This window comes from Fundulus heteroclitus, chromosome 1 (assembly GCF_011125445.2).
Source record: "Fundulus heteroclitus isolate FHET01 chromosome 1, MU-UCD_Fhet_4.1, whole genome shotgun sequence".
Classification (NCBI taxonomy): Eukaryota; Metazoa; Chordata; class Actinopteri; order Cyprinodontiformes; family Fundulidae; genus Fundulus; species Fundulus heteroclitus.
The window spans coordinates 8779994-8803593 of NC_046361.1; the positions used below are offsets into that span (position 1 = coordinate 8779994).

The 23600-nt window shown below is 43.4% G+C and overlaps 1 protein-coding gene across 1 annotated transcript in view; it reads right to left on the reverse strand.

Moving 5' to 3' along the window:
- agrn (agrin) overlaps window positions 1-23600 on the reverse strand; it is a gene marked incomplete in the record, with an annotated part of 352884 nt that overhangs the window by 22050 nt on the left and 307234 nt on the right. Inside the window, 10 exon segments of the mRNA XM_036129007.1 lie at window positions 1585-1768; window positions 3901-4017; window positions 7056-7067; window positions 9827-9938; window positions 10050-10214; window positions 10458-10548; window positions 15695-15829; window positions 18615-18844; window positions 18936-19151; window positions 22514-22706. Coding sequence (XP_035984900.1) covers window positions 1585-1768; window positions 3901-4017; window positions 7056-7067; window positions 9827-9938; window positions 10050-10214; window positions 10458-10548; window positions 15695-15829; window positions 18615-18844; window positions 18936-19151; window positions 22514-22706 — 1455 coding nt within the window.

Below are 23600 nucleotides of genomic sequence, written 5' to 3' on the forward strand. Positions count from 1 at the left end.
CAGCGCTGACATAAAAGAGACGTCATGTATAATACTGATATTACCTTATAGAGAAGGAGCACAGAGGTCCGACGGATGGGGCCATGGAGGTGGGGGTTTTAGCCTCCCTGGAGGTAATTCTAAGCTCCACCAAGCTTTGCTGGTTAAATATTTATCTTATAGCGGTGTAAAAACGTTAATGTCTCCTTACAGACTTCTGCTGTTTGTTCAGATCACCAAACAAATTTTAACATAAAACAAAGATATTCTGAGTGAACAGCAAAAATGCAGTTTTCCAATGATGAGTTTATTTATTAAGGGAAAAAAGCTAGCCGAACCAACCTAGACCATATGTGAAAAACTTATTGCCTCTTACATCTTACAGCTGGTTGGTCCTTGACTGCCATCAAGCGTTTGCCACAACAGCCAAAGAGTCTTATACATCTGTGAGGATTTTGACTCAGGCTTATTCCCTGTATTGTTTCATTTTTAGCCTCATTGGAAGCTTTGGAGCATGATCGCCCTGTTAAACGTTGCGCCAAAACATTTTAGCTTGATTTAAGTGCAGACTTTCAAAAAGCTCCTCCAGAACCTTTAAGCTTTTATTTGCTTTTGCCATTCAGAGGTAACCTTTCTGGAAGCCAGGCAGAGCCCTGGTACCAAACCGATGGCCGGTTAGTCTCCTACAGGATTAACTGGGATTTGTCACATCAGTCCTAAAAGTGTTTGTGGAATATTTTTTGACAAACGCGAGACAGAGCTTTGAGATTGTTTTGCTGAGTCCTTTACCTTGGACCTCTCCCGTCCTTCTTTTATTGTTCCATAATGTAGCCTTTAGATGGTGTTCTGGATGTTTGTGTAAAGTTCTGGAGGAGTCGTTGCTCTCTTGCCATAATCCCAGTGTCCCATATGTGGATAGCAGTTCTCACAGTGGTTCACTAGAGACCAAAAGGCGTAGAAATGCCTTTGTAACCTTTCCGGACTGATAGATATCAGCCACTTTGTTTCTCATCTCTTCTTGAATTTCTCTAGGCACAATGTCTTGCTTTTAACAATTTTTTTTCTGCCTACTTCATGCTGTCAGTCAGGTACCATTTAAATCATTTTATGATTCTGCCGGTCTGACAGTAATCTGTGCTGGGTGTAACTAATAAAGCTAAACCAAAGAAATGTGGACATTCACGGTTATTTTAGGATGTCACAAAGACAAGGCCAATTGTATTTTCACACAAAGCATTAACATTTCCCCCTTAATAAATGAAATTATCTTTCTAAAACTGGACTTTTACACAGGTTATCGTTGTCTGAACATTAAAATGTGCTTGATGATCTGAAAATGTTTGTCAGCAAATTGAAAACAGAAGCAACCTGTAAGGGTTAAATACATTTTCGTGTACTGATGAACTGTAAAAATATCTTTTCACAGGTAAACCAGATAATCCTGCGTGCGGTGATGAAAGTATGTGTGTCATTATTACAAAGACCGACGGTTAGGTGATCTAAACCCAGATATTACCGTCCGCCACTGGCTCTAATCAAGCTGCTCTTTAAAACAGAGGACAGCAGCTGAAGCATAGAAAGGAAGGACATGAGGCAGCGACTCACTGGTCTGACAGTTGTCCCCTGAGAAACCAGGAGGGCAGGAGCACTCGTAGACGTCCAGCTGAGGCGTGCAGCGGCCGCCGTTCTGGCAGGGCTCTCTGAAGCACGGGTGGCCACGGAACATGGCTATGTTGCTGGAGTTCAGGACGTTCTCCTCCCTGAGGATGGGGGTGCTCATCAGCATGATCTGGAACAAAAACCAACGTCAAGTCTTTGAGACATTTTAGGACGCTAAAACCTCGGAATGAACGGGAACATTTAGTTTTGACCAGACATTTATACAAAGAAAACCACTAAAGATTTTGATGACCTAACCGATAGTAGAAGACCTCAGATCTCTGCTCGCCTGCGGTTTTTAATTTTTTAATTTTACCCGGTCTTGTTTAAACATCTCACCTCTCAGCTGCTGAGGATTGAGTGACAATAATAATTAAATTGCCTCTTAAAATCCTCTATTATAGGTTTTTAATCCTTGCGTCCATCAAATAAGCAACAAAAAAATGGAATTTAAAAATGTCTATTACTATTATTTGCCCCAGAATAAGAGCTTTTCTGTTTAATCAAGACCGAATTGTCACAGATGCTCAGAAGTCATATTTCCATATAAGTCCAAGTCGAGTGCAAAGTTTCTAAAGACAAACATGAAACCCTGAGTCTAAGTCCCACACCAAATCCAGATCAAAATCTCAAGCCACAAATCTCGAGTCTCAGTCAAGTCCCAAATTGCAAATCTCAAGCTTGGACACCTCGGGTCCAGGTCAAGTCTTAAGAGCCAACCCTCAAGTTCGTATCCAGTCTTCTTTGCACTATTTAGGTGGGCTTCAAGCCCACGTCTCAGAATCGAGTCCCTTTGACTGCTGGCTGCTGTTTAATATGATCTATGAAGTTGACGGCATTAAAATACACCACAATAATCATGTGAGACGATGGTAAATCCAGAACATGACCTCCTCCTCAGAGAAAGCTCGACAAACGAGTGAAAGGAAACCTTGGCTGACGTTAACAGCAATGTTTGCCGCCAGTTCATTCGTTTAGACTCCTCACTCCTCAGTTCAAGAAAGGATTTTTATTTCCCCACCAATTGTAAGTTAATATCTGACACTAAGTTTAGATATGTATCGATAACGGAAAAATATAAATGTTAAACTGCAGTTTGGCCCAATTTGCAGCAATGGAGACCACGTGCCTCATTTTTCCTTTTAGAGTAAAAAAGCAGCCTTTTCCAGGGGATGTGCCAAGCTGGGAAACTTTTGAAATGCTTTGATGCAGTAGGCGATTTCTAGGACAAATATAGGCAGACTCACTGCAGGGGGCTGCAGGGTTAGGAGGAGGTTAAGAAGAAAGCAGAGAAAACATGTTTACAGCCCTGCACACGACCTGCAAGGCAGCCATGCTCTGCATATACATGCAAGAAACAAAAAGTTTGGAGTCAAATGTAGTTTTCTTTTAAAAGACAAGTTAAGTTTTTACAAAAAGCAATAGAGATTCCTGAGAGCTGCTTGTTCTCATTCGGGTCAATTAAAAAAGTATTCATCAAATTAATATGATGCCTTTTATCTAAGCTTTGTTATTGTTTGTTATGTGAGCTCAGTTGACAGTTAAAGGGCTCAGAACGTATTTCCCGTCCATTACAGCACATTACGAAATGATTTTATTTTCAACTTTTACATTTAACGCATCCATTTAAAGCCCATTCAGTTTTCTGCTGAAGGATCATTACATTTAATGACTGAACGCATCCTCGGATCTAATCGTGGGGGGGGAGTACAATAAAGCTGTGGATGCCATGTGTCTCAGACAACAGCGAATCAAAGCAACACGCCAATTAAAGAGCCCATCAAAACTCAAATATATACCGTCTTCGACATAATTAACAATCCTCTCGAGGCCAAGCACGACAAATGTCGCATTTTGCTTCCGATTGTCTCCAAACTGTCAGAGGGGAAAGTTTGCCGGCGAGAACTCCTGACAAGTTCACGCAAACACTTCCCCGCAGCCCCTTTGTTTCGTACCGAGTTATTTTTGGGGCGCTTCGGAAGACGAGCTGTTTGCTAGAAAGCTGGAGATTTGTCAGGGAAAGATCTGAGAGCAGCGAAATGGAGGGACTTCAAAATACGCGTTCTAAAATTAGTGTGAGCTAATCCTAATGAGCAGAGCCACTTCTCGTCACAGCGTGCGCTTTTGATGGGAAAATGACTGAAACGAGGGTCTGTGGACGGCTAAACGACGTCTTGTTTGCCGAGGCTCAAGAGCCCCGCGTCGCTGCGGACGGCAGGATTCGCACTCGGCTGTGAATAGCAGCTTGTAAACTTCCGTTACCTTCTGGATCGTCCCCTTGAATCCCTCCGTGAGCGCGGCCGCTCTTGCCAGTTTGCTGTAATCGGGAGCTCCGCCGACGAAGAGCGACTCTTTCAGGTTGAGAGCCGTGTGCTCGCTCTGATGAGACAGGACACAACAAAGGTTTCAGGAGGTGAGACAGAGCTAAGAAAAAAAAAAAAAGAAGCTTCATTTCCATTTAAATCACTTTCATACCCGCCGCGGTCAGGAGTTTGCTGTTTCCAGCAAAATGCTTGAAACTGTTGCTGTATGTAATGGGAGGGGGGGGGGGGGAGAAACTTGCAAAAGTAGGCACAGAACCTTAAACTTTTCCACCTTTTGTCAAATTAGAACCACAGACCTCAGTGTTGTTTATTGGGATTTCATGAGACAAAACATCACAAGGTTTTGTAGTGGAACTATGATACATAATATAGCAAAACATATGAAAATAGCCAATACTTTGCAGAACCCCTGGAGAAAAGCATCCCCATCGGCATGTTGCTGCCACCCAGGTTCCCTCATAAGGTTCTGCATAGAAGTTCTGCTTTTGTTCAATGTGAGCACCAGAAGAACATCTCCATTCACTGACTAGTAGTTGTCTTGTCAACGGGTTCTCGGTCCTGAGTTGTGGCTCTCTGCAGCTCCTCCCGAGCTACCCAGGGCCTCTCAGCTGTTTCCTGCATAATCCTGTATAATTTTCCTTCCACGTTACAGTATGCCAATAAAATACGTAATGTTTTGTGGTTGTAGAGGAGGAACGTACGTTCGCGAGGCACAGTTTTTTATTCATGCCCAAGAAGATGCGTGATCAACGGGGGGATTTTCCCAGCTGACTGCGCTTTTAATGCCTTCCATTAACGCTCAAACACTCGACACAAAATAAGTGACTTCTGCGTCTCCCGGCGAGAGCGATCAATTATCCTCCGTGAACCGGAGAACGGACAACAAAGGAAAATCAAGAGCAGGCAGCACTTGTGATATGGGTAGGTCTTTGCAGACCTCTCTAATGAATAGCTGATTATAAGCGCCGACCTTTCCAACAGATGACTGCGGAGTCGAATTAATTGCCATTCATTTGCTCGTCAGACGGCCGTGAAACCCGATTCTTTTTGCACCGAGCGCTTGGGACCGCTGACTCGGCTGAGAAAAAAAGCCGATGTCGAAGATCGTGCCCACTCAAAGAGAGGTAACTAATGATTTTTCTTTTCTTTTTTTTTTTTTTGGCGGGTGGTAACTGCCAGAGAGGGTAAGATGGAGTTAATTACTGGGGGAAGGAAAAAAAAAAACTGATGCTGGAAAGGGAGGTAAACAGGCAAGCTGGCACGGGCTCAGCTTTTATTTAGGAGGGGATTTAGAAAGTAGGAGGCAGCGGGGCTTGGCCGAAGCCCGAGACGGCGTGGCTGTGTCAGAGCACCTTGAGCTGCGTCCAATAGAGACGAGGCAGGGATCCTGGCTACGGCCGCCCGACCCAGCGCTGATCTATGAGTCCAAGCTTTTGCCAGAAGTCCCCACCAAATGTAGGGCGAAGTTGATCACCTCAGGCGGTGAGGTGTACAAGGAGCTCCTGGTAGAGTGCCAGTTCTAGCCCCTTCCAACCACAGGCATCAATGTATCTATGGATGTGTATCTGGGATTTGTTGTCATAAATCAACACAAAGTGCTCAGTAATGGTGAAAGGAAAATGATACAGGGTTATCCGAATCTTTTCACAAATAAAAACGTGAAATGTTTTGGGTATATTTGTATTCAGATCCGTTCAGTTAATAGCTTCACTTGTATCTGCTAATGTATGGGGTTTCTCTCCCAGCGTTGCACAGCTACAGAGGGGGATCTCAACCCGTTGTTTCAATGCAAAGTTCCTATACGAGCGCAGTTTCTGTGAACACCTAATTTTCAAGTCTCAGATTCCCAGCTGCACTGCAAAAACGAAAGAAAAAACAAGTCACATTTTCTTGAAATGAGTGCATTTTTCCATGATTTGAGTTGGTAAATAAGACGATTTGCCAATGGAATAAGATTTTTGCACTTAAAATAAGAACAACTCATCTCCATCATCTTATTTAGAGGGAAGAATATCTAATTATATTATTTTAGGAGTCAAAATACTCATTCCATTGGCAGATCATGTTGTTTACCTGCTCGAATCAAGGGAAAACACACTAATTTCAAGAAAATTTGACTTCATTTTAGTTCTGTTTTTGCAGTGTGGTATTAGGTCTGAACTTTGACTGGACCATTCTGAGACGTTGCTATGCCAGGACATAAACTACTCCATAGTAACTTTATAGAGTCGCCCTGCTGGAGGCTGAACACCACTGAGCGTTAGATTATCACAGAAAATCCTAATAAACCAGGTTGTAGCTCGTGATTGTTATGCAACAACTTGAAAAAGGGTCAAGGGTCATCAGTATGTTTGTAAGCCCCTCTAATGGCTCAGCCCACCGCTGTGATTTCCATGGACTCAGGCTGTGTTGAGTTTTGCTTTTAAACTGTTGCCGATAATTTGCAGCCACTGAAAGAGGGGGGGGGGGGGGGGCCGTGAGATCTGCGGCTCGACGCTCGCTGGGTGACGTGCTGAGAGTTTGGCTGTGTGCTGTTATTTGTGGGTGAGCGAGTGGGTCAGAGAGTGAGCGACTCCGCGTCGCTATAGGGGAGCGTTGTTGCGCGCAGCAAGAAGTGCGAGCAGATGACAAAGGAACAGGCGGGCTTGGCTTAGCACCTCACCGTCTCCTCCGGTATACATCCTCCTCCTCCTTCTCGCTTTTTTCGACAGGCACGCGGCACCGGCGTGATACCCCCGCCCACGGCGGACTAATGAAAATGTCTCTTTGTTGCTTTAAACAATGGCCATCTCAACGATGACGGCCTCTTTTTCCTGTTTCCCACCCGCCTTCCCGCCCCCCCTCCCCGCCCCCGCAGCAGATGGACCGAGGTGAAAGCCAGACCGTGCTCTTCAAGAGCATCTCCTCTCCGCGCGTGTGTACGCACGGGCTCGTGAAATGGCAAAGTTTGGACACAGAAGTGCTGCTTTCAAATTTTCTCTTATTTCTCTTATTGCTTTCTTGTTGTTGAACGAGGAGACGGGGGGGTGAGAGGACGTGGTGAGCGGCTCAAATGAAACAGGGCTAAGGTGTGACTGGGACTTGACTCATTACCTTGCGTGATTTCTGATATCCAGACAGCACAGCATAGAGAAGGAAAGAAAATAGGGAAGTAGAGAGTTATTAGTGGGGGGGGGGGAGAGATTAGTGTGTGTTTGTGCACATAGAGGCATGCAGAGCAGCGACATTCGTGATTACCTCAAACGCTCACATCTATCAGAGCATTAAAATGTAGCGCGGCGAAGTGACATAAAATAAGTGCATAAAAATGTGAGGAATGCATGCTGTAACAGATACTGTACATTTACAATAAAACAGCCGTGGAAAGAGGTGAATGCAAACGGGGAGCTGTCTGAGAAGGCCATGCACGAGGCAGATGGTGCCATTAGGAGAAGATGAAAAGAATAAAAAAAAAAAAACTTTATGGATGAGCGACTGTGAATAGTGCCTCTTAACCCAACCTCATTTACTGACTGCTGCCATTAAATAAGAGGAGTACATTTTTTATTTCTCCTATCTGTACCTTTGAAAGTTTGGATTTCATTACTTCGGCAGCCTGAGCACTCTTTGATATGATGATTACTCCAGGAAAAAAAAAGAAAAAAAAGAAAAACTGTATCTGTATGCATCATGTGGGCTTCTCTGAGCGAGGCATACTGTAACCCTCCTACCACCCCCCCCCCCCCAACCCCCCACCCCCGGCTCTTACAGCTGATGTAGGAGAGAATTAGCTCAGAGCCACACTCTATAGGGTCTCAGTTCTGAGCTCCATAACTAGTCTCAGCTCATCCCTGGTGTCTTCCCATTCGCTCCCCCACCCTCCCACCCCCCCTGCAATCGCACGTCTTCGCTTTCCCTTACGCTCTTCTTTTAATAAGATTTTCTGCCGATGTTGCTGGAGTAAAACACAATTACCATACTGATTATTGGAGGACAGACTGGGCACTAGGAGGAGGGAAAAAAAAAAAACGGAGCATCTTTTTAACTGTAGAAGACGATGGAGCTGACAGAGTGAATGTTCATAATCACAATCTACACTCTTTAATGTAATTGGAAGACTTACAGACTTATCGCACTATTAGATCACCTTCATTTAAAGCCTTGTACCTGCTTTATTGGTCTAGGCGATGAACTCTGAAATTTCATTATGCTCCTGTTGCGGCTGATATCTCCCTTATCTGCCTCCACCTCCCAAGACACCACTGCGAAGGCGGAATTTATAAAATTGACTGTAAACCAGCAGCAGTAAAGGCTGCTTTTGTTCCTTCTTCTGTACAACGCCAAACTTTATCCTTTTGGAGACAAAAGAGCTAAGGAGCTGGAGAGTCAAGCTTACAGATTTGAGGCGGCTCGTCAAATGTGGTCCTTTCCTGCTCACAACGAGATGTACACATGTACCTTCAGCTTGATCCGACCTGACAGGTAACTGACCGATCGGTAGCGCAAACATTTTCTAACACCGTATGTAAGTGCGTACCAGGCTGCGCTAACACTCGTTTGTATGGATTTTTTTTACTGAATGAAGAATGCTGACAGTCTATTTTTCAGCATCAACGGGGTGTTTCAAATTTAGATGTAACAAGGCGCATTTCTGCATTTCATTAAAGTCGTAAGAGTGAGAGAGAGTGTGACTTTGAACAGATAACAGGAAGGCTGAATAGAGCACAGCAGAGTCATCCTGTTTTATGCTTTTGAGGTGCCAGTCTCTGTGGTTTATGGAGCTTACTGCATTTGGAAATGTCGGCAGCCTTTTGCTGTATTAACGCTCCCCAAAAGTAAGAGACTGCTGCTTTAGTAATGCTAGCCAGGCTAGCTGAGCTAATCGCTAATGTATAAAATGCAACAGATGAAATGTAAGAAAAATAATAATCAAACTCTGTTTTTTAGAGACTCTGCTCTCTTACACACAGTGTGCCATTGTCTCTGCTTATTATATAAATAACTCCTGACTGCTCATGCCAGGAAGGCTTTAAAAATGATTTTCAATCCAGTTATTATTTTCTAATATTATAGTCGTCAAAGGACAATCTCAAGAGGCCGAAACTTATATAAAAATCAAAGCTTTTCCATAACTAAAGACTGAAAATTAGCCACAAAATTCTAATTGGTTGATCTTCTATGAGTTTTAAGGATAAAAATACAACATAAAATGGACAAATAATTTCCCTGAGTTAACCACGCCTTAACGGTGAGTTGGACCAAATCGCCTGATACATCTTGTCAATTTAAACTTGATAAGATTAAAGTAGCTGAAACAGTGGGGCAGTTCTTTGTTAGAAATATTTTACAATCACCATCACTACTGTATTGTCTATTTTGGTGTATTTTGGCATGAGATTTCATTACTTAAGAAACTTTTAAAAATCAAAGGAAAAAACGTGTTTTACATGACATATTTGGGCTTATTAATATGGCTTTTTATGATACAAAGGGTTGCAATAGGGCTGCGTAAAAATAGAAAAACATGCAATTGCAATATTATTTTTAAATATCAGTTTGGATTAATGCCAAGGAGAGCCCACCTGGACAAATTTGTAACCGGCTCGCTGAGAGTGATTGCAGGGAACCAAAAATAAAACACCCTTTTCTAATATTGCATTCAATTAGTCCTTTGAAATCTTGCTAGCAAATGGTATTCTACCAAGGAGTAGCATGGCAAATGAAAATAGAAGCAACTAAAAGCCAAAGAATGTGGCGTTTATAGGTTGCAAGCATGCAGATGAATGCGGGCAGAAGCGAGGACAACCACAGACCCAATGGTCCTGCATGCTGACTGGCTAGATAACCATTGGCAGGAGCGGGTCAGTTAGCTTGCAGCTTCTTACTGGTGATTCTCCCCGAACTGCGTCCTTCTTGTTCACCATGATCTCTCCTTTACGGAAGGAGCGCTCCAGGTCAATGGTGTTCCATATCTTCAGCTTCATTGGGTTCTTACTCCTGAATCACAGACACAGATACACATCGCCTTACACGAAGAACCCAAGCAACTCCAACACGATCTTTACACCGATGTGCTTCAGATGTTGTCTTTCATTAAACTGACTGAACCTGATAATAGCCGGTCCCTTTCCCAGATCGTAGCGGAACTCCAGGAACCCGTCGTTCAGGGACAGAGAGATGAAGTCGCCCTTCCCGTCCGACTTTTGTCCGTTGTAGAAGATCAGACCGTTGGAGTTGTTGGCCATGAGAACCACCGTCATGCTGAACTTTTGACTGAGTGCAAGATACAAACACAACCATGTGAACAGACCCCAAAATGGTATCAAAATGCTTGGGCCTGAGGAAGGTTAGTTGTGTAATCTTCATTATCAATTCAGCTCAGACTTAAGGAAGCATGAGCTCCTTCGCTGCCTTAGGCAGATAACTGTTAGATCTATGAAAACTACATGATGTTCAGCGTTATCAGTAATATTCATCTAAAACTGTGGAGATTTCACACTGAGACGCGAGACTTACCCTGGATCGGGCCCGTATTTATCAAGCCCCTTCAGCTCCAGGTACGAGTCTCCGCTGAACAGAGGCATGTAAGCCCCTCTCCTCTCAGTCACTGGAAGAAAAAAAGAAACAAAACAAAGAGGCGCAACGAGATTCAATCCCAGGTCCTGCTTTTTCTTTGTCGGCAGAATTGAAATTCAGGGATAGTCGGTGTATCTTTGAGGGGGCCTGTCAGAGATGGATTTGTGTGTGCGAGTAGCCGCTGGGATTAAGACTTTCTCTATGTGGAAATTCAAACAAAACAAAAAAAAAAAAAAAACCAAAACAAAAATCCAGAAATACTTATGCCAGACCGATTACACAGCACGCCGTTGGATGACAAAGAACCTTGGGAGACACGGGGGGGGTTTAACACACGTCTGGGACCTGGGAAATAATGAAGCCATTGTGCTCTGGCAGGCCTTTTTGCAAATTCATGTCTCTGCGACGTGCCTCCGCCTAGCTGTCTGGAGTCATTAGGACGGGCACCAAGCCATCTTCTAACAAGTGGCTTGACATTAAAAATCATTCAAGTGTCACCTGAAGGGGTATGTGTTTATGGTGCAAAGACTACCATCGCTCAGCGCCATGTGATTTCCTAAACACTCGCATAAACAGGCAAGTTCACTCAGCTACCTCTGCAGCTGGCAAGGCAGCTTTTATTTGTAATTGGCTGGGATTAGCTGAGTTGAGTCAGGCTGGAGGAGGAAGACAGAGATGAGAAAGCTAATTAGCTATTGTGCAGAAGACTGCTAATGATGATGGCACCGACCATGGAACATGAGGGGAAAAAATAGGAACGTGCTAAATTCGTTGCTAAACTAAACTCCAGTGGAGCAGGAAAAGAGGCTCAGAATTTACTTCCTCAAGCAGCAGTGCGAGTGTGTGGGTGGTTTGTCTCCCTTTCACCCGTTTGCCCGGCCTGATACGAGGATCAATAAGACACAAAAGGTCAGCCGGTGTCAGAAAAACACATATAGGCACTGAGCCTAAAAGGAAAAAGAAGAAGGAGAAAAAAAAGTTGGCTAAGCAGAACTTTTTCTACGCAACCTTTAGCTAAAATGTCAGATTAATGAGCAAAAATTGCAACCCTGTTTCATTGAGGTCAATGGTTATACTCTGGGGCAAACTCTTATTTATATTTGAGGATGGCTACATCCTTAGTAATTGCAGTAAACCCATCAAAACCCAATAAACCTAGAGAGGCAATAACAAAGCAGCTAAAGCTCACATTTTTACCTCATAAAGATACCGTCCAGTCGAGTATCGTTCTCCCCACCCTCCAATGCGCGCCGACAATAAAAACACCACCGGGTAATGAAGTATGGATTTCCACTGCAGGATTTCACTAAATACAATGATTTTTTTTTTATACCACACACAGTAAAAAAAACAACAACAACCAATTCTACTAAGTGTGTATTTTGTGTCACTGACATCACAAGAGGCAAAGAATCCTGCTGATCAGCTGGCATTAGGAAACACCGGGGCAGACTAGTTGGGCTAAGGCTCCTGCAGTATTTGTGATGCTCGCGGTTCCACCTCTTGAGACCATGCATGATGGATGGGGAAACTAATGCAGGTGGTGACAATGACTAGCTCTAGATGTTTACCAGGTACTAAATTTCCTCTTTTAAATGTGTATCTGACTGGTTTTTGCACATACAGTATTCACCACTGCTGTATTCTGCCTGTATCACCTTAAACAGAAAGATTATTTGCCTAAACATCAGGACTGCCTGCAGTCTGAACTCACACTATTTCGGTATTACCAAAGTCACTTTATTTTCGTTTCCTCCCTGGTTCTGACTGGACTGGACCGGACCGCTGGTGGTACATGACATAAGCTGCGTTGCAGGGGCAAGCATGGTGGGGCTAACTGGTGGAACTGGGCTTGTTATATTTTAATCTTTTCAAAGTAATTTTTGATACAGTAGTAAAAATTGTTGGTACTTCATAATCATTTTAACTGACTCGCAAACACCTACAGGTGCATGGATTCAGGTGCTTAGAGTCACTCCTATATAGAAACCCCCTATAATTAGCTTTAGCTGTCACTTTATACATCTGGTATTAAATAAGACAGTATATTCTTCAGTGATGGTATCAAGGTGTTGGTTGTTTGTACCTGTAATACGTTATCAGTTGGTTTTGCTGTTCTTTTTATATCTCTCTTTGCAGATGTAGAAGCAGACTGTGAGGATGTTATCTTGCTCACTCCTTTTCCTCTCCTCTATTTTCACATTTTCTCCCTTTTTAGCATTTTGTCTAATCTTTGCCTCTTCTTTTTTCCCTTCTGCTTTCCTGTTTATGTGTCCATTGAACGTGGAATAGTCCCAGAATAAAATCAAATAAAGCTTTTTGCGTCTATAAATTAAGTGGAGCACTATGGCGAAAGCAGTAAGGCTCCACTTTTGAAAGCAAAGCTGTTGGGCTCTCATTGGCATTAAGACAGAAATTTCTCAATGCCACACTGCCAGACAGGAAAAAAATAAATCATGTTAACTGAATGCAGAGAACTACACCTTGAGCTGGGGACACAATACCTAAGTTTCACAGTCTTTCAGCTATGCAACAGATGCTTGTTTCACGACTGAAAGACCGGGGATCACACCCTAAACAACTGGACATAGCCACCGGATTTGTCGGACCAACAAAAGCCGAATGATCCCGTCAAACCCAGCAGTTTGAAAGGGAGACAAACATCCAAGTTAGGTGGTGATCATTTTTGGAAAGTCTAGCGGTTAAAAATTAAAGAGATATGATTTAAAGTATTTAAAATCACATCTTAAATGGGGAGATTATGCCAAAAGTGAATTTCTTGAATCATAATTTGATTAGTGTGTTTTGGACTCTCTTTGTTCTAATAATATAATTTCTACCTTAACAGACAACCTTATAGTTTTTGAACTGCAGTGCCTAAGCAAAACTTAATTCTAATTGGAAAATTAAAAAAAAGTTATTTATTAATTATTTAAACTACACCACTGACAACATTACCTGTTATATAATTGTATGAATTTCTGAACTTGTATATCTAAGTAACTAATCTCTAATTAGTTGATAGTTTGTACTGTGCTCTCTGTTGTTTTGCTTCTATGGTTATAATGTTGTATATTAGCAAATAAAGTTTCCATAAAAAAAAAAAAAATCAGCTCACTGATACAGCTGATGCAGTATTTCATCCTCGCAACTGTACCAACACATGCTGTAGTGGTGGTGGGGTTGGTAATCACTTTACATTACCAGTGCATTGGTTTGGCCAAAAGCTCAAATACACATTGTTCATGTGAAAATTCTAGAACCTTCCTTACACAGATTTCTAGTTTTTATTTACAGTTTTTTCCATTTTCATGATGTAAATACAAACAATGACAATAGTTACAATGCAAATGCTGTCATTGGATGGATGGAAGGATGGATGGACAAATATATAGATAGATGTATAGATTAATGGATGGACAGAAAGACTTATAACCAGATAACCAAACAGATGGATGGATGGATGGATGGATGGATGGATGGATAGATGGATGGATGGATGGATGGATAATGCACTAATAAACTGAAATACTCTCTGAATATGTTTCATAATAAAATCTAGCTCGTCCAGTCTTCACGGTCTGCCATGTGTTTGATAGTTTCACAGTTGTTCAGGAATTCATGGAGAATTCCCTCTTTTGGATCAAACATTTTGCTGCAGCTGTACAGAAGGAACCTCCTCTAGAAGTTGATTAAAAATGCAAATAAAGACAAAACACACAATAAAATAGACGCACTATAAAGACCTTGCATCATTTACCTTATGTGATGTCACTGGACGTTCACACGTGTGGAGGCTTATTGGTTGGAGGAGAGATTTTATCTTCAGTAAACTCTGATTTATAACATAATTGCAGAACAGATGGAAAAAAAATAGACAAACTATATTTAAGGCCTAGACAGTAGATAAGTCTGGCTAACAGCTTAAAAAGGTCCTTGTGTCTGCATTAACAATCAGAGGGCAGCACTCTCAACAGTTAAAAAGACGGGTAGCCTAGAACACAGACGGCCGTCCCTGACTTCTGCTGCATCTGCAAACCCCGGCTGGAGCCAAAACTCCCCCTCGGAGTGTGTTTTTCTAAGTGATCTCGCTTTCATCTGTAAATTATAATGATTCACATTATCACAGGGTGAAAGCACAGAGGAAAGCGAGTGATTCAGTCCTACTGGAAAACCCTTGAGAAAATCCTTCACCGTGAAGGTATCAAGCGGCGAGCTGCGCAGACGAACCCTGGCCGGATTAGAATGGAAACCTCATCTTGGTGCGCGCACACACACACATACACACACACACACACTTCTGGTTATGAGTATGTTCACCTTCAGGCCCGTGACGAGCGTGTTCTAGGCTCCCCGTCTTTTTAACCGTTGAGAGTGCTGCCCTCAGAGGGCTTGTGCGCCTGACTGCCTTCTTATCTGCGAGCTCCTGTCTGGCACTGACACTCCGGCTGACTGATGCTGCCATTAATCACCGTGAGTGGGGAGGACTGATGCGATTAGTCATCTCATTGATTCCTTTGTAAAAATAGCCTTTTGGAACGGGAGACGCTCGTGCTCACGCAGCATCGATTTTGGTTCACCTCAATTTATTTTAATCACTCGCTAACTGAGACTCAGAGAGGATGGAGGCTACTCCCATCTGGTTTTTCTTCATCCCCCGTCGGCAAGTGGATGCATGTATTCTCTTTTGTTTGGAGCGCTCGCGAGACGGCATATTCTCCTTAATTTGCAACATTCATGACAGCCTCTACAAAGGCGGGGAGGGAAGAACATTAAGTAGGCTTCACATCGCGACACCGCCGAAACTTCTAATGATGAACTTCAAAGGCATCCGAGCCGCGCCGTGGTCTCTTCCCCACCAGCGGCCCGGTTCTGCCATGTGAGACTAAGCAGCAACAAACAAGTTGGAGCACAACACCTGTGGGCGGATAGGCGGGGAGGGAAGGGAAGGCTTCTGCTTCCTCGCTAACAAGCACAAACCGAGTCGATGTGGTGAACGGCCCAATGGGGCCAATCATCCGCCACGGCTTCGTGACCCTCCCATTGCCCCTGATACTACCAGCTTTCGCCCCTTCTCACGCCTTCGTTTCGACACAAGATGGATGGAAGCGTCGGGGAAAAATATGCAAACAATCAGGAGAGAAACGGAAGTAGGATACGAGGTTAAGTGGAATTACCTCTCTCGCAGTGCTTTCCTTCACGCCCCATGGGACACTCGCATTTATAGCCTCCTTCGGGGAGCGCCTTGCACGGGGAGCTCCTGTGGCACTTGCTGTGCTCGCATGGGTCATGGACGTCAGCGCATGTTGGACCTAAAGAAACACAAACACAAATATATATATATATATATATATATATATATATATATATATATATATATATATATACTCTTGATTAGCAAAGCACCAGCAAATTTTACATGTTGAATCGCTGCCCCTCCTGCTTCATCCGAGAAGAGGTGGTTGTACTAAAACAGTTTGAAAAGGTATGCAGTGACTTGTAAATGTACTTATAACCCATGAACATTTCCCAAATGTTGACACGTCACAACCCCGAGCCTTTACGTATTTGACTTTACGCACCGGATCAACACAGAGTAGTACATATTAGGGCTGAACAATTAATCGCATTTTCAATATAATCGCGATTTAAAAAAAAAACGCAATTTCCAAATCGCAGAGGTCTGCAATTTTTGGTTATGTAACAATTAGGGAACTAGACACGTCTATTAGGTGTCTGTGAAATGTTTAAAGTGGGTTTGCCTCCACATGGTAGGGAAGACAGTTGCAGCAGTGAGATAATCTAATTTTATTACTTGTTTTAGAGTTTATATAATCATATATAGCATTAAGTACTGGTCAATCAGTTTAATACATAGACTTGCTTGTTGGTTGCACTTTGCACTTTATGTTCAACTAGGATCAACTAAAAGCTGTTCTCTAGAATAATATTCTAAATCAATAGAAACATTAAAATTTCTTGTTCTAAATAGTCGTTTACAAACATCTTTATTTAGAGGCCATTTTTGTTTCTTGCGGTTAATGCAGTGAAAAGCCTAAATTGCAATTTTGGTTGAAATATATCGTAGGCAGAACACAATAATTTCTGCACCGAGTTTAGATGCTGTGGGTCTTTTAGCAACTAATCCGCACGGCGAGGAAACAAATTGATTTGTTGTTTGTATATGTTTAAAAATACATAAATTAAACGCAATATTAAGAAAAGAAAAAGAATCGCAATTAGATTATTTTCCAAAATCGTTCAGCCCTAGTACATATGCACTTATGTAGGGCTATCAGAGTAAAGGAGGCTGAAAGTATGTCTAAAACATGCACCCTTATGTTTCACTTCATAATTATTCACCGCTTTGTGTCCGTCCGTCACATAAAATAGCAATAAAACATAAAATACTGGCTGGTTGTTGTGACAGAGCGTGGAGGAAGTTTAAGGGGGATGAATGCTTTTGTAAAGCACTAAATCCCCCCCCCACCACCTCCGTCCCTAGCAACGCGTGGAAAGCCTCCTCGCCAAGCAACCATGTTTCTGGGCCAACGCAGACTACTGGAGAAGCTCAAACACATCTGGCGGATGATGGGTTTGCCCTCCGCCGCAGCCCGTCTGAATTCACCCGTCATTACTTCGGCAGTCAGAGCCTGTGGCGAGGAGGGCGCGCTAATGAACCCCGTCCCCGCTGAGCTCCCAGGGCTAGCCTGGCTTCCCCTCGCTCCCGCTTTTAGAGGCTGCCTTTTCATCCTCTGCTCCCGTTTCTCTGCCGCCATGGCTCTTTTTCTTAGCCCTAACTCTTTCCCCTCTCTCAACTCTTTAACTCTGATCTCTCCTCACCTCCCTCGTTTATGCGGCTGTCCTGGCATGTCCTCCCTTCTAATTACAGCTCTCCCCAATCATGTATTCCCTCTCCTCTCCTTCTTAGAGCTGTCCCCTTTTCCTGCCATGAAAGAAATCGCGAACACTTTAAAACTGACTTTAGGAAGAAGAAGAAAAAAAACATTCAGCTGACGGTTAGGCTGCAGCCGAGGGTCCAAGTCTCATTATTACTTTTCATTTTTCACTCATCGTGGCCGGATCTGGAGCTATTTATCTTTCTTCTGAAGTCTCCCAGCAACCAAACATTAAAGCGATTCTTGCGCTAAACATAATGGGACTCGATTTTGGACTCATATTTTAAATTACTTTGTGTTTTTATCTCCTCTAATCTGCCCCCGTGTGAGGAAAACTTCTACTATTAAAGCGGGAAAGTTGAGTTAAACGTTGAATTTGCGTCTGGTGGTGAAACGCTCCACAGTTAAGCCAATGAGGGACACGTCCCGATGTCTCCTAATCTTCTGCTTTCTCGTCCCGCTCGTTCTTTAGCTGCCATCTGCTCGACAGAGGAAGCAGCGGAGGAAGAGGAAGCGGATGAAAGGCACAGCCCACAGTCCGGCGGCCCATCAGTTTTTCCCATCCTGTGAACTGGGTCAACGCTTAAATCCGTCGCTTCTAAGCTTGGACGCAGAGACATGAGGTGGGGTTTGGCTCCTGCGCTCCTGCCGGAGGCTCGAATTATGCTCTTAAATTGAGCTGTCAAGCTTACTTTGAATTTATGTGAAAGTCTGAGGAGGACTCGACAATGACAAAGAATCCTATAAGGAGCATACACATACGTCTAACTCGGCGCAAAAGTTTTAAAACCAGACATAGTGTCCGATCAGAAGCACTTAAAAACATTACAAACAATGACTGGAGACCTTGGTAACCTTCTGTACCCCTCCAGCATTCTCACATTTTGTCACATTACAACTACAAACTACTTTGGAAGTAAAAGTCCCTTCATCTCAAATAGCTGAGTCAGACTCTCAATTAGCCTTTTAAAAGTTAAACCAAGGCAGATCAGGGGGTTTCAGGGTTTCTTTAATTGGTCAGTAGGCCCAAAGTGAATGCTAGGTCCAATTTTAGAATCTGTGGCAACAAAAATTATTTTACCAGACTCTCTCCGGTGTCACTGAGATAAAATAATTTGACTCGTAATGTGACGAAATGTGACAAAGTTCAAGGGAGCTAGCTACCGAACATGCGGGGCACACCAGAGCCGGGACTTACCCCAGAATCCGCTGCCACACTTGCAGTGGAACATCTCGGCCTCTTTGACCTGGCACTCGGCGCCGTTCCTGCAGGGGTTCGGGTGGCAGGGGTTGTTGCCGCATTCGCCCACTCCCACGCCAAACTGACTGTCGGTGCTTCTCTCCTGAATGTTGAGCATTCGGTTGTTGACGTCCAGCATGCGGATGCAGCCCACCAGACCCGAGGTGACCCCGGTCCGCTCCCGAACGCTGAGCAGCAAAAAGAGGGGACGTCGGATTTGTTCGCGCTATTCACTCCTAGAAGGCATTCAGCCTGAACAGAGGGGGGGGCGGGGCTTACTCTTGCTTGAGGTCGTCCGCCACCCCTCCGATGAACAGCGGGGTGTCGAGGTTGAGGCCGTCCGTGCCCGGGGGACTCTCGCCCTGGACGTGCGGCTCGGCGTCCACGCTGAGCATGGCGTTTCTCCGGCTGCGCGTCACCACCAGCTGATGCCAGCGGCCCTGGCTGATCTGAACCTTGCTGACCACCGTGCCGGTTCCCGATCCAGTGTTGAACCTGAGGGATCGGATGTTTAGTCAGTGGGAGAGCGGTTCCCAACTGCACCTGTTTACACCCGCAGCTGATGCCCCGCCCCGAATTTCACCCGGCTCCTGTTTGTTCTGTATCAAGCTGCAGCTGGAGGAAAATCTGCTCAGGACATGGAGGAAGGACGGAAGATACAATAACTTCCAGCTGAACATCGCCAGACTGAAATAAACCACGTACTCCTTTGAAATAATAAAAAATATAACATTTCCAAAACCTTCTTTTTTTTTTTTCTCCACACGACCTTTTATCTAATGAGATTTTGTTGCGAAACGGTAAAAAAAAAAAAAAGAGAAGCCCAAATGATCGCAGAAAAGAGCTGTCGTGTGCCTGCACCCACACATGCAGTAGTATTGGCTCAACCTGAGAGCAATTATCTGCCACAAATAATTAGTTCTTCTCCCCACGTCTTGGATTTGCAGAGCTGTGGGTGGTTATCTCACAGCTGTATCTGTGGGGTTAAGGCAGAGCCCTCTTTGAAAGCAGCTGTGCGTAGGGATCTCCTTTAGTTGCCGATTGATTCCATCTTCGATATATCGATCTAACCTGTTCAGGCCGGGATAAACTGAAGGAGCTGGAAGGGATCCGGGAGGGGGGAGCCGGTGAGATCTAAAACCCGCGGTAAGCGGATGGGGCCCGATGCATCCCAAACCAGATCTGTAATCAGTCTAATCAGCTGTCTTCAGAAGTTGCTGCCTCTCTAAATTGCTCTCTATAAACCCAATTCTGATGGGGGAGAAGACATGAATATACACTATTATGGACATTATTATAATACTAGGTGCTTCTGTTGGTTTCTGGGAAGAAAATTGGCCTATTTCAAAGGACCGGTGCTCGTCAGCGGCAGTAAAAAGGTGAAAACAGACAATAACGCCGAAGGTAATCGTCATGCTTTCCTCCTCACTCCGTCTTGCCGGCATTCAAACTTGTTTTACTTCATCTTTCAAAGGATCTGTGACCTGTTCTCTCAATCTAAAATTCCTCTTAGGTTACTGTGCAACCGGGAGGTGGATTACGTGTGCAAGTTTGTTACCAGGGTATTAGCTGCGGCAGCATTTCTGTAAAAGCTTGCCTCTAGCTCGGAAACATGATGTCGACTGTATAAAAATACACATAACCTTTATGCTTCTCACGGTCTGACGTGAAATCACACTCAAAGTTTCCAGGTTTGGGTCTGTAGGGATTGTCAGCATTATTTCTTTTGCGCTAATATCTGGTGGAGTTGCCTTTTAAACTGTACACTTTGGGTCAAAGGTTTTGGAAATCCTTTGACACGTTTGCAATGATAGTTTGGCCGGAGATTTGGCCCGTTCCTGCTGACGGAGCCGTGCGACCGAGTCAGGTTGCTAGGCTGCCTGGTTCACTCTCTCAGCTCTGTCCACAGGTTCACTATGAGACTGAGATCAGGGCTTTGGTATGGCCACTCCAAAACACTGACTTTGATGTCATTAAGCCACTTTGTAACTAATCCGGATTAGTCGCTGCTCGTTTGGAAGATGGCTGATGTCTTGCGTTGCTTCTCGAATATGTGTGTTCTTTCGTCATGCTACCTATTTTATGAGGAGCACCAGTCCTTCCTTTCACAGAACACCATGAACACAACATGGTTCTGCCATGGGCTCCATTTTTAGGCCAAGTGTAACCCTGGTCACTATGGCAAAGCCTCTTATATATATATATATATATATATATATATATATATATATATATATATATATATATATATATATATATGTATATATATATATATATATATATATATATATATATATATATATATATATATATATCTATATATAGAGAGAGAGAGAGAGAAGGGGAAGAGAGAGAGCGAGAGAGAGAGAGAGAGGCGAGAGAGAGAGAGAGAGATAGATAGATAGATAGATAGAAATATATTTGTGTTGTGTTTTTATTCTTATCTATTTATGTATGACCATGAGTCTGGAATAAAGTCTATCTATCTATCTATCTATCTATCTATCTATCTATCTATCTATCTATCTGTCTGTCTGTCTGTCTGTCTGTCTGTCTGTCTGTCTGTCTGTCTGTCTGTCTGTCTGTCTGTCTGTCTGTCTGTCTGTCTGTCTGTCTGTCTGTCCGTCCATCTATCTATCTATCTGTATGGTAGGGGCTCCCAACGTGGGGACTGAGGACCCACCAGGGGGTCACGAGATGTTTCAAATGATGATGCAAAATGTTTGATTTTACAAGGTCAAATATATATTTGTTTCAATACAGCAAATTTGTGCCTTTAGTCATGGAAAAATATTTTTTCTTGAAAATGGACGACTTTATGACATCAGAAAACATCAATTTTTTTCTCGCAAATATGTGAAATTAATCTCTAGATTCCTGATTTCTTTTTTTGTTGAAATTGACTCGTCCGTGGCAAACAGTTTATTTTCTTTAATCTATGATGGCCATAACAAAAATGTTCGGCTTTTTCTAAAATTGCAAGAATTAAATCACATTATCAGGTGTACAAGAACAAAACGCATTATAAGAATAAAGTCACTGAGAATAATAACAATTTGATTCTGATTTGCTAAAAAGATTTAATGTTTCCTTGTTTGTGAATTCAATACGAAAACATAACTTTAACACAGGGGAAGACTGTGCTTTTTTGTAAGAGTTCTCATAAAATGACAATGTTATCCTTGCAATTTAAGACTTTAGTCTCATAATTTCCAGAAAGGATAAAAAAAATTCCCACCACCCTGCCAATAGGGGGCCTCTGCTCTCTGATGCTGTTACTTTGGGGGTCGCAAGTTGAGAAGTGTGGGAACCCCTGATGTAAGGTGATCAACAATCAGAAAAAGCCAATTCTCTATAGGGTCATTGCAATCGTACGTAAACACAGTGACATCAGAATTGCTTCAAAGTCACTTTAGCTAATTATCTACGAGGGTATTCTGAATCTAAATGCCATCATATGTTCAGACTGCTCAGATTTGTTTCTGAATGTATGACTTTAACCTACAAATAGCCCAGAAGTGTCCTTATCTTTATTTATTTCCTGGCTCTGCTGTTTTCTACATGTTTACTCTCTGTAATTATTTGCCTCATTATCCTCAGCCCTCTCTGTTTTGCTCTTATTTACGTCGTCTCCCAGCTGCTGCCGCCGCAGCAATGACCCTGTTCCCTCACGGGGATCATTAATGTTTCATAGCGGGTTTTTTTTTTTTGTTTTGTTTTGGTTTGTTTGTTTTTTGGGGTTTTTTGTGATAAGGACGGATCCGGGAGGACGAGACCCCTAATTAAATTTAATCCGATCGAAAAATCGATTTACCGAGGAGAACGACAACCCCACCATCAACTTAGACGACACTCACTTGAGCTCCACCCTGCCGTTGACCAGAGCCAGGGAGATGAAGTCCTTCTTGTTCATCTGGCCGTTGTAGAGCAGCAGGCCGTTCATCTCGGACGCCCTGAACTCCATGGCGATCCGGACCGTGTGGTACGCGCTCATCGTCTGGAAGGCCAAGTAGGACTGGCCTCCAAATGATGGGATGAAGTACTTGATCACTGCGGAGGAATGGAGGTAACAAGTCACCGCTGTCATTACTTCGTGATTTGATTTATCTCTGGCTAACAAGAGCCAAATGTGCATAATTAAGCATAAGTGGCCATGATGAATCACTGCCTCTCTATCCAGTTTACTTTACAATTTTATTTTCATGAAAAGGAGACAAATCAGAAACGGGAGCAGCTTTTTACAGACATTTTACCAGGGAACTTTGTATTTATGCCACCTTTCCTCCCCGTGTCCATCTTATCTTTTCTGCCAGCCTCTATGAGGGAGAGCACCATCTGATGAGCTCCTTCTTTGCTAATGACTTGATTGATCCGGCGGAGGCTGGGTGTGCAGTTCGCCCGCGCAGTTGTGGGTGTTCGTGATTTCAGTTAGCCACTTTAACTCAAAGGCACAAAGTAATTCTCATCATCTAATCCCCATCAAAGCAATTAGTGTCAATTATCTGAAGATGCAGCTGTGCGAGGTCGCTGCTTGCTAGCCCGAAATCCCAAAGCAGGGTAAGTGGGAAGAAAAAAAAAAAAAGAGTTTCTCCAGAAGTTCTCGTTGAGTTATGATTTCCTCTGCGGAGCCGACTTGGTGAGCTACACGCGGCGTCGGGGATGTTGAAGCTGTCTGGATGACTGGAGATGAGACTGAAGCACGGCCAGCGGAGGAACGGCCCGCATTTGACTCAAACGTACTTTTCTCCCTTGTTTTAAAACCTGTATGCATGAAACAAAAGCATAAACCTGATGTTCTGTCCTGTGCTCAGAGTGCTGTTAATTCGCTAAGCTTTAAATCGGCCAATAAATCCACATCTGTGACCACTTAGCGTTTCATTTCCATAATCCAGCGCTAAATGGAAGTCATCACTCCCACTGCCTCTGAAGGTGTCACCTTGCGCT